Source organism: Camellia sinensis, chromosome 3 (assembly GCF_055761805.1).
Source record: "Camellia sinensis isolate YWXY chromosome 3, ASM5576180v1, whole genome shotgun sequence".
Taxonomy (NCBI): Eukaryota; Viridiplantae; Streptophyta; class Magnoliopsida; order Ericales; family Theaceae; genus Camellia; species Camellia sinensis.
In genome coordinates, this window is record NC_138963.1 from 200,058,430 (window position 1) to 200,070,485 (window position 12,056).

Sequence of the window (12,056 nt, forward strand, 5' to 3'; positions counted from 1 at the left end):
CAAGCAGACCAGCACGAAGACCAATAAACAGCCCAAATGGATCCGAGCCCACAGCCCAGCATTGAAACAAGCTTCAAATATAAACAAAAGGTTCCAAATAGAAAAGAAAAAATTACACATCATATCCCTAGAGTAGATCTTGATAAAGATAAGATGAAGGAAATCATCAGAGAAGGCCAAAAAGTAGCCAACGAGGTTACAACACACAGAGGGGTGTCAAGTCATTCTATCATTGATATAACCACACAAGGCCAGAGCACCATTTATACTGAAGAGATGGTCATCTTGAACCCATTCCCTGATGCAACAAAACTGAAAACTATTAGAGAACCACCAGACAAAGCTAAACCCAAAGATGAAAGTAGAACATAACCGAACTGAGTCAACAGAGACAGCAAAACTTTTGAAGAACACAACCATTCACAGAGCTTCGGAGAACAGAGTGATGCTATGCCTAGAACCAAGGAAAGAAGCCTCTCACCTCGTCAGTGTAGACTGGAGGATAGAGGAGGTGAAGTTAAAGATATAGCCATGGTGGCAGTTCGAAGCCAGCCAGAGTCGGCACCTAGTGATCGTGAAATCGAAGTTATCCATGGAAGAAAACAATCTCAGAGTTAGGAATATTCTGGGTGCACCAACAAATTCCGAAATTCCAAACATAGCTCAAATGCCTGTCATAGATATGTTATTTTGGAACTGTCGAGGGGCGGAAAACAACAAGTTTAGACGAACTCTGAAGGAATTGGTCTCTACGCATAAACTAGATCTCCTAGTCCTGATGGAAACAAAGGTGGAATTAAGCTAAATGGGCATGTTCTTCAATAGCCTTGGTTACACCGCGTCTTCACATGTGGACCCTATCAGAAGAAGTTGAGGGATTTAGATGCTATGGAACACAAATCACATTAATGTCAGAATCTCTGAAGCTAACCCCCAGATGATCCTTGTTACTATTTCCAAACAAAACTATCCAGAATGGATGCTGGCTGCGGTGTATGCTAGCCCCAATCCCAGAACCAGAGATGAACTCTGGGACAGTCTGGAAACCATCGCACAAAATAATCAGTTGCCATGGCTATTAGTTGGAGATTTCAATGACCATGCTAGTCTTAAGGAAAAGAGAAGTTTCTCTACTAATCAAAACCTGAGCCACAGTCTTAGTTGTAGTAGGAAGTTTGTGAACCATATCAACAGCTGTAACTTTATTGATCTAGGTTGCACAGGCCCCAGTCTCACTTGGTTGAATAACAGACAAGGTTGGGCCAAAACCCTTATTCATCTTGATCAAGCCCTTTGCAATGCAGAATGGAGAACCCGATTCCCTAAAGGCTTTGTCCGCAACTTTCCCAGAACTTACTCCGATCACTCTCCTATGCTTGTTTGCACCCAAGGTAAGACTCCTCATACCCCTTCTACTAGACAATTTAAATTTGAAGCTGCTTGGATTATTCATAAGGGTTTCAGAGGTTTTGTTCACTCTAATTGGAATCATTTGCCTTCTAACCTTCTTGTCAATTTACACAACATGGCCTCTGCTGCTTTGGATTGGAATAAAAATGTTTTTGGTAATATTTTCAGAAATAAAAGATGGCTTCTTGGTCGTATTGAAGGGATTCAAAAATCCCAAGCTAGAATGCACAATCACAACCTCTAAGTTCTGGAAAAGGACTTGGTTAACCAGTATAATAAAATCCTCTACCAAGAGGAGCTGCTCTTGTTTTAAAAATCTTGATCCACCTGGATCACTCAAGGGGACCGTAACACTAAAATTTTTCATCTTATCACTTTGATCAAGAGAAGAAGACTAAAAATTGATGTTCTTAAAAATGAGAATGATGTTTGGATTGATGATCCTAATGAGCTAAAAAATATAGTCCTTTATTTTTTCAAAAATTTGTTTGTTAATCCTATAGCTAACTCTCTTGCCCACTGGTGTAATAAAGCTGTTTTTAAGCTTTTTAAGGAGGATAATAAAGTCTTGAATAGGGTCATTATTGATACGAAGATCAAGAAGGCTATGAATAACATCAAAGCCTGCAAAGTTCCTGGGAGGGATGACTTCCAGGCTATTTTTTACCATAAGTATTGGGATATAGTTGGTGCTGATGTTTGCTCCTTTGTTAACTCGTGCGTTGCTACCCACTTTATCCCTAAGGAGATCAATAGAACCCTGATTGCTCTTATTCCTAAAGTTAGTAGCCCTGAAAGAGTGAAACAATTCATACATATCAACCTCTGTAATGTGACCTACAAAGTCATCACAAAACTCTTAGTGGACAGGCTTAGACCTTTCCTGGATAATATTGTGAGACCTAATCAAAGCAGTTTTATCCTTAGTAGAAATACCAGTGATAACATTATCATCATCGAAGAAGCTATTCACACTATGCATCATTTGAAAGGTAAATCTGGTAGTATAGTTATGAAAATTGACCTGAAGAAAGCTTATGACAATATATCTTAACATTTTCTTAGAGAAACTCTACATGAGTTTAATTTTAATACACAGTAGATTGATCTTATTATGTGTTGTGTCATAATTGTGCAATCTTCTATTTTGTGGAATGGAGAAGCTTTGGAGGAGTTTAGACTTATGAAGGGCCTAAGACAAGGGGACCCATTATCCCCCTATCTGTTTGTGCTTTGCATGGAAATATTATCTAACATGATTAGCCATTTGGCTTATAGGAAAAGCTGGAAGGGTGTTTCAATTACTAAGAGTGGCCCTTGCCTTACTCACCTATTTTTTGTTGATGATCACATCCTGTTTACCAACGCTGACCCCAGGCATGGTGATTTGATTGCTATAGTTATGGAAGAGTTTAGCTTTATCTCTGGTCTTCAAATCAACTTTCAAAAATCAAAACTTTTTGTGTCACCTAACATTGACCGTAGGAAGGTTAGGGAGTTGAGCAGCCTCTGTAATATCCCTCTTACAACTGATCTTGGGAAATACCTGGGTGTTCCTATTTTACACTAGAGAGCTAATCGTAGTCACTTCGATTTTATTCTCGAAAAAATCCAAAGCAAGTGTAGACTCGACTTTCTTCACGCGCCCCTTTTTGGAGAGACGCGAATTGGTCCTATAGTTCAGACTCCTGTCACGGTTCTGAATCTAATCTCACAAAGTGCAATGTGAAACTGATAAACACCAAAGAGTCCAATCCGGCAAATCATTTTGGAAAATCAGATTTTGAATCAAATAATGTCAAAACTGGACTACTTTTCCAGATTAAAGAGTCGTCACCTAAATATTTTATTTTTGGAAAATTTAGGAAACCCTGACTCATGCCAAAGGCCAAGTGTCCGTCATCACCAAAGTTGCCTTGCCTCGGGAACTTGGGTACGAGAGGGGAAGGTCCTGAAATGAGCACCCTCGCTTGCCCGATCAAAGGATCGGCCTCTACTAAGCATGATATGTTGTTTTATAAACACATGTATTCTTATTCCGATTATTAGCTAACATTACTATGTGGCGCGCATGCATATAAGTATAGACTAAGTCGCGAGACTTGGAACAAATCAATTCATGTTTGTTTTCGAAAATGGTTTGAAAATGCCACCCTTAAGTGGGCTAAAGCGCGGATTTGCTACCCTCAAGTGGGCTTAAAACATGATTTGCCACTTCGCAAAGTGGGCTTAAAACTCACATTTATCGAATTGTTCCAATTCAAGCAATCAAGCCTTCATCCACAGGCATTCATGCAGTTAATCACTTAAGTACATAGCCTCATGGCAACCATGCTATCATGGCAACACTCACACTCATGCAAGTATGATAAAGCGTAAAACATACAGTGTACTCCAAGCCAAAACAAAAGCTAGTTAGAAATCACGCATGATCCTAACTATACAAGATGCCTAATGCAACACATGCAATAATGCGAATAATAGGCTCGGCTACCTAAGATGGCATATGAATGCAACAATTTGATACACGTATTCAAATAAGTATTGAAATACAATACAGTTTGAATGATGCACCAAACCCAGTGCATGCAAGACAAATGAATGATGCACGCATGCGAGTATAAGGTATGTTAATTGAAAATGTCCCTAATCTCACCATCGAAAACAGTTAAATAAAAGGGAGAAAGACGTGGGGTTGGAAGACATGTACGCGCACACACACACACGCACACTTATTACAACATTGCGCGCTCACGAAGGAGAGTCCGAATAAATGAGAACTAAGCTACACTAAGCTAAGCTAATTATTACAAAATAACTAATTAACTATTCTAGCTAATTAATTACAATACAATTGAATAACTAGCTACACTAAGTTAATTAAAATATTACAAAACGAATTGAACTAATTAATTACAACACATGTAATGATTAGCTACAACTAGCTAATAAAGCAATAAAGTGGCCTCGCGGGCGAAGGAGACATGCATGCTCGTTGGGTTTCCTCCCGAAAATCCATTTCCTTGCCATCGGCTGCCTCTGTTTACGGTCATCTTGATCTCTGAATACTGAACCAACTTCCAGACTGCCTCTGCTTCAAAACAAGAACATTCTTGTACAAAAATGGACTGGTGGCCGGTCGGCCACAGAAGGTGGCTGTCGGCCACCTAAACTGGTCGGTCGGCTAGTATAAGTGGCTGGTTGGTTACTTTATATGGTCGGTCAGCCACTGCTTTTTCCAGACTTCTATTTTTGCTGCAACAGAGAGCAACAGAGGCAAAACAATGTATTTTGCAAGAAATGTGTGTACTGCCACCTCTTTATCATTTCTCAAGCTCAAAGGAGTATGGCACTTGGCTCTCAAGCCACCAATCAAGCATTTTCATGCATGATGGACAAAGAACCAAGCTTGTACAAGCTCAATGAATGCACAAATAAGACTCAAAGGGCCACCACCCTATCATGCATGATCAAGGGTGACGACGACCAAGAAATGTGACGCGTTTCATCACTTTGAGTATGAAACGTCCCACATTTCTTGTTTTTGGATTAACGTCCGATCCAAACACATGCAATGCAAACACAATATGCTTATCTTGGTTACGTTTTACTTGATTCAATTTTGTTTACTCATTTTAGCATTACCAAGTCATTCTTTAATTGGTTAAGTCTAAGATGAGTGTCCTCTAATGAGAGGAGGGTCAACCAAAGGATGGTTTAAGACATGAGAGAGATCATGCCTTTGGCTAGGAGGAACCCTCAAAAGAGAGTTAAAGCCATTGAGCACAAGCTCTATCTCAAGCTTAAACACAACTATAAGGTTAACCAACCCTCAAAACAAATGGAAAAATAAAAAAATGAGGGAAGTTGCAGACTTTTTAGTGCTGAAATGGCATGCAAAAGACACTAAATCATGGAAACAACACATGCACAACATGTTAAAAACCAAAATCATCAAAACTAGTGAAGAGCACTACGCTAGAGGCATGCAATATGAAGCTTAAATGACCAAACCAGTTCTGGACAAAGCTTGAACATGCCAAATCAGTAGCCAAAACATGCTAGCATTAAAACATAAGAGGCAAGAAAAACATGCGTACATGATAGCTCGCAAACAAGGCTCAAAGCAAAACTCTCAAAAGCAATGAAAGAGTGAAATAAGTGAGAGTGTGATAGATTTATATGCACTGAAATTACATGCAAAATGATGCTATAGCATGCAAACAACTCATGCAAGACATGCTAGAGGCCTTAAAACACAATGCTAGTGAAGCCATTTACACTATAGCTATACAAAACATGGCTCATATGATCAAAGCAACTCAAAACAGAGCTAAATTATGTCAAATCAGTAGCTAAAACATGCCTGAATTAAGCTACACAAGGGTAGAAAAACATGCTTACATGTTAGGCCATCAACACTTGCAAACAAGACACAAGGAAGGGAGGCTACCCCCTCCTATTTTGGACCTCAAAACCAAGTTTTTGCCACTAAAATTCCCCTGGAATTCAGTGGTTAAAAAGGCAAAAAAGGTTGTTTTGAAAGCTTTGAAACATGGCACAACACTTAGCAAACAAGCTACAAAAAATGGTGGACCACCCCTAACTCCAAAACAAACTTCAAACCACTATTTTAACCATAAAAATAGAGTTTTTTAGAAGTTAAAACCAGTCTAAAACTAGCATGCAAAGATGGCCAAACAAGCAACTAAAACAAAGCTTTAAAGAGGTAAGCTTAATACCCTTAAAGCACACCAACAAACAGCAGAATTTCTGAGCTCAAACCACTCTTAGAAGCTCAAACAGGGCCTCAAAGAACCTCAACTCCAAGGTGAAGGTGTTTGATCAAGGGTCATAGTGTAAATGTGTAAAGAAAACTCACTTTCAAGCACAAAATATAGAGAGAGAGTAAATTCTAGAGAGAGAGGGATAAATTTTGCTCACAAAATTTTGTAACCCCTCAAATAAGGGAGAGACCTCCCCTTATGTAGAAATGCAAGCCAAATCTTGCTTCCATGTATGAAGGATGTATTCAGTGATCAACAGCTGGCACAACTGACAAAGAAAATATCTGAAAAAAGGAGAAAAATGGCCGTCGACCACCTCCCCTAGCTGACTGACCACTTCAAGTGGCTGACAAGGAGGAAAAATGGCCGACAAGTGCCAAAAGTGGCCGACAAGGCCTTTCTCCCCTCCAAGCAAGAGGCACCAATGTTTGGTCCAAAAACAAACACAAAACAAAGAGGTTTAGAGGTCCAGAGACAAGGCGTTCCGCCGAGAACTTCGGATACTCAAAACGAGCACAAACATGCACAATCATCGAGTGCACAAACGATGACATCTGAGTCTTAAGGTCGGTCAAAAATGGGGTGTCTACAGTTGCCCCTCTTTGACAGAAATTGAAAGTCATGAAATGACGGCAGTGAATGTCAAAACCCAGAGACGACCCATTTTTGACAAGGCCGAAGACTCAGACAAACAAGCAATAAAAAAAAAAAGAACGGTTGAGCCTGCAGGCTGCCTACGTATCCCTTTGCAAGGAATCAGACCAGCGTAGTTCAGGGGCAGGATGCAAAATAATACACAGTATAACAAAATAGTGTAAATGATATACAATGTAACGAAACAATGCAAATGACATGCAATGTAATTAAAATAATCAAACGACAAGCAGTGCAAACCACACAAATATCATAAAGGGATGGAGATGCAAAATCAAACTACATTTAACACAAAAAAGTTTCGGAATGTAGAACTATGTGTTTCGCAGAAAGAATACAAGTAATTAGGTGGTATGATATAAGTGAGGAATGATCTATTGAGGAAATATCATGATCCTACATGCTGAATGCAATAAGACAAACTACGATGCAATGGATGTAGTGAATAAGGCACTGTAGACACCCCATTTTTGACCGCCGTTAAGACTTGGGCGCTGCTGATGGTTTACTTGGTGATGAAAGATGTGCAGAGCAAAGGTTTGATTTCTTCGGCAAAAGGAGAAAGTCAAATCCTAACCTCACACCCCATTTTTGGACTAAAACTATTTTGAATGGTTTTTAGACCTTAAAACCCTTTCTTTCAAAATATTTTTGAAAAGAAGTTTCTACGATGTTCCGAGGCTTGCATTTTGTCAAATGTTGCGCTTTTTGGTAAACCGAGCAAGGACAAAGTGAAAATGAATCAAAGAGAGATGAAATCTTTGGAAAATCCTTGAAAACACCTTGTTTAGGGGTTTGTAGTTGAAGAAAAGAGAAGAAGAGGGAAGAAACCAAGTTGGAGAAGAAGATGAGTATGAATCGTTAAGAGCGAGACGAGCAGTCCTCGCTAAATCAGGCCTATCTGTCCATGCACTTGGAGTTAAGCTATGACACTACCACCGTTGGAAATAAGACTTCTGGGGCTTCATTTTTCACTCAATAATCTCCTAAAGCCGAGTCCGGATGGGGGAGATATGATTGATTGAAGTTGGGCATCATTCCGGTTGGACTGAAACTGAGCAGCTTCACTAAAACAGGCATTACTTTTTGCATAGTTGTAATTTTGATGCAAGGCTACCACCATTGGAAATACTACTTCTGGGGCTTCAATTTGGACACAAGAATGACCTAAAAAGGAGTTCATATGAAGGAGTTATACCCATTTGAAGTTGGGCTTGAAAAGCAGATTTTGTTGGCCGATTGGCCAAAAAAGTAACAGATAAGTGGCAGATCGGCACAAAAGATGGCCGATCGGCCAAGAGTGACCCAAACTCAGATTTTTTTGAAGATATTTCATCTCCAGTTGTTCCACACAACCTCCAGCTGTCCTATATTTAGATATTTCGACCAAACTCTTGCCTTTTGCTATATATGGAGCCAAATATCTCATTTCTAAGGGATTAGAACATTTTGAGCAATTGTGGGAGCTTCTCACACTAAAATCTCTCTCTCTCTGTCTCTACAAATTCCAGAGCTAAAGCTCAACTTTTCCCTCAAGTTTGCTCTCCCTTTTGCCCTTGTGTGCATGCAAGAGGTATACTTGGAGATATACCTCTTATTTGCCTAGGCATCCTTGATCAAACTTGATCACCAATGGGCTGAGATTCTTTGGAGCCTTGTTTGAGCTCCAAAAGGTAGTTCTAGCTCAGGTTTTGGGCTGGTTTTGCAGCTGTGCATCAAGGGTAAGCATCTCTCCCTTTCAAGCTTGTTTTGCACACTTACTTCACCATCATTTTTCCATTATTTTGGGCTATTTTTTGGGGTGGTGTTGAACTACAAAAACCTCTATTTTTCCCTTGTTTTTCAGTCCTAAAAGTCTTGGTTTGTGCCTTGGTTGGCTAGGGGATTGTCCTCTCTTTTGTTCCTTGGCTTGTAAGGCCTTATGAGCTAACTTTCAAACTTTTCAAACAACTTCTTTTTGGTCTTAGAACCACTGAAATCCAGAGGATTTTCAATGGTAAAAACCCTGTTTTGAGGGCCCAAATAGCAGAGGGTGGTCCCCTCTCCTCTAGACTTGATTGCTAGTGTTGATGGCCAACCAAATGAGCTCGTGTTTTTACTTCTTTATGGCTTTGTTTAGGCTCATTTTTATGACTTATCAGACCTAGCTGTCTTGGTCACCTCTTGCATGCTTATTGCACTTGTAGTGTAAATTCTCTTTGCTAGGCTTGTTAGCCTTACAAAGTAGCATGCTTTTGTGGCCTGTGTTAGCTCTTTTCAAGCATGTTTTTGTGACTTTTAGGACATGTTATAACTCTGATTTTGATTGGTGGGCTCACTCCTTGCATGGTTTATACACTTGTAGTGTATTTCTCACAAACTAGTCTTGTATGCTTCATGAAGTAGCATGTCTTTCTAGCATGATTTGATTCTATTTCAGCATGTTTTTGGTGATGTTTTGCCATTCATACCTCTGTTAAGATTTGGTTTGGTTGGCCCTTGCATGCTCTATGCACTTGTAGTGCAATTCTATGAATTAGCCTAATGTGTATCATGCTTTAACATGTCATTCTAACGTGATTTTGGCTTAACTCTAAGAAGCTTTTGGTCATGTTTTAGCATTCTTAAGCTCTTATTTTTGTTTTTTTGGCCATGCACGCCATGATTTGTATAGCTATGGTTCATCCTAGCTTGTTAGCTTTGTTCATCAAGTCCACTAGTATGCATTGCTTAACCTATTTGAATGATACGACATCATTTGTTATGTGATTTCAGAGCATGTTTCATTTCCATGCACTCACATCTTTCACTTTTTCAATGCGTTAAAGGGTTGGTCCTTTATGCCTTGAACATGAGCCTTTGCGTATGCCTTCATGCCTAAGCTTGCGAGCTATCATTTTAATGTGTATTTGGGGTTAATTTGCCATGATATAACTCTGATTTTTGTTGGCGAAGCCAACTCATGCTTGGTCTTGATAGGTGTAGTGTAATCCACCTCATTTGCCTTGCATCCATCATGCTTTATGCCCTTCATGCTAGCATATTTTGACTTCCTTCCATACATGTTTTAGACTCATTTTAACGTGTTTTAGGACTGTTTTGGGTTTCCCTTGCCATATGCTTCATGTTCTGCATAGTTGTAGTGCAAGTGCCTTGCTAGCCTTAAGCTTTGGGCACCATAGCATGCTTCATTTGTACCACGTACATGATTTGGCATCATATCACATAACATTTCAAAGCATGTAGCATTGCCATGTTCCCACTTCGTTCACCCTTTGAGTGCCTCTAAGGGTTGTGCATTTGTTACCTTGTTTGTGGCTTAGTGTGTATACATGCATGCCTAGGCATTTGTGCCTCAATCTTAGCATATTTTGGTCTTTGTTTAGACCTATTTGAACTCTGTCCATGATTGGTTCATGCCTTTGTACCATGTATTGCATGCTTCCTTTGTAGTCCTTTTTGGTAGCTTTATGCTTTAAGGACCCTAGCATGCCATGCTTGTATTGATTGAATGATTTGGCATCATTTCATACCTTATTTCAGTGCTTATAGTGTTGCTACACTCTTACATTTGCCACTCCTTGAGCATTTTTGAGAGCTATGCTTTTATGCTTAGTTGGTGGGCTAGGGCATGTACATGCATTGTCTTGCATTTCATGCCATCATTTCAACATTTTGGCCACTGTTTTTGGCATGGATGAGGTCTGTCCATTTTCGGTTTAACTCCATTGGGTATGTGGTTTGCATGTTGTTGCATGCTTATTACATTGCATGTTGTTGCATGCTTATTGCATTGCTTGGTACATTGCATGTTGTCGCTTGCTTGTCGCATTGCATGATTCTTGCGTGTTGTTTACATGTTTAGGTTGCATTACATGGTGCTTGCATGCTCATGTTTCATTACATCATTTGCATGTCATTACTTTTGTTAAGTTGTGCATGCATTGCATTGTGTTTGATTTGGGTGTCAAGCCAAACACGAGGAATGAGGGGCGTTTCATACTTGAAGTGATGAAACGTGCCTCTATCGTTGGTTGCCGACCCTCTTGATCATGCATGGTAGAGGTTAAGGCATTTATGTGTTTTTGTGCATTTCATTCGTATTGATTTGTGCAACTCGGCCTCTTTGGTCATCATGCATCGAAATGCGTGATTGATGGCTCGAGAGTCGAGCACCACACTCCTTTGAGCTTTAAACATGATAAGGAGTGTAGTTGCACAACATTTTCTTGCAAATACATTGTCGTGTCTCTGTTTGTGCTCTGTTGCCGCAAAAGGAGCTGTTTGCAGGAAGAGATGGCCGATCGGCTATCTGGTGTGCCGATCGACTACAAATGTTTGGTCGATAGCTTCAAAACTGGTCGATGACCCTCATCTCTTGGCCGATGGCTTCACCTCTTGGCCGATGACCTCTCAGCTTGTCCATGAGGTGGATCAGAAGTGTTTCAGAAGTTGGCATAGTTTTTAGCAATCTAAAATAGTGCAAACAGAGGCAACATGAGGCACGTCAACGGATTTCCGAGCGAAGCCAACCGAGCATGCATATGCCCCGCTTCTCGAGGCCGTTTTAACTGCTTTGTATAGTTAGTTAATTTGTAATTAATTAGTTAATGTGTTAGCTAATTTAATTCATTATTGTAAATTCTTGATTAGCTTAGCATAGCTAATTTTCAATTCGGTGTTATAATAATTAGTCTAATTAGATTATTAGATTAGTTAGAATAGCTTAGTGTAGCTAGCTTGTATTATTCATTCGGACCCTCTGTCGAGAGGGCGAATTTTGTAATAAGTGTGCGTGAGTGTGTAAATGTCTTCCAACCTCACGTCTTTCTCCCTTGTACTTATCAGCTTTTGATGGTTAGTTTTAGGGCATATTTCAATTAGCATTCTTATGTTTGCATGTTTGCATCCATCCATCTGTCTTGCATGCACTGGGCTCGGCATATCAAACTAACTGCATCGTGTTTCAATTCCTATTTGAATACATATTATCTAGTTGCATTCACATGACATCTTAGAATAGCTGAGCGTATTTCTAGTTGCATTTTGTATGTGTTGCATTAGCCATCTGAACATAAACTAGGATCATGCATTGATTACTAACTAGCTATTATTTTGGCTCGGAGTACTAGGTAAATGTTTATACTTTAGCATCTTGCATGAGTGTGAGTGTTGCCATGACAGCATGCTTGCCATGAGGCTATTTGCTTAAATGTTTAATTGCCT

The 12,056-nt window shown here is 39.7% G+C and overlaps 1 protein-coding gene across 2 annotated transcripts in view; it reads left to right on the forward strand.

Annotated features, from left to right (window-relative positions):
* Positions 1-133: 133 nt before the first annotated feature.
* The window catches only part of LOC114300550 (uncharacterized), a 40,490-nt gene continuing 28,567 nt past the window's right edge, over positions 134-12,056 (forward strand). The window contains exon 1 of one of the 2 annotated variants that reach the window (XR_014365091.1): positions 134-1,391. Coding sequence is in view for 1 of the 2 variants with exons in the window: in XM_082921875.1 (XP_082778001.1) it covers positions 884-1,391 (508 nt within the window). In the remaining variant the exon portion in view is untranslated. The remainder of the gene's footprint in view (positions 1,392-12,056) is intronic. The other variant, XM_082921875.1, reaches the window with a different exon arrangement.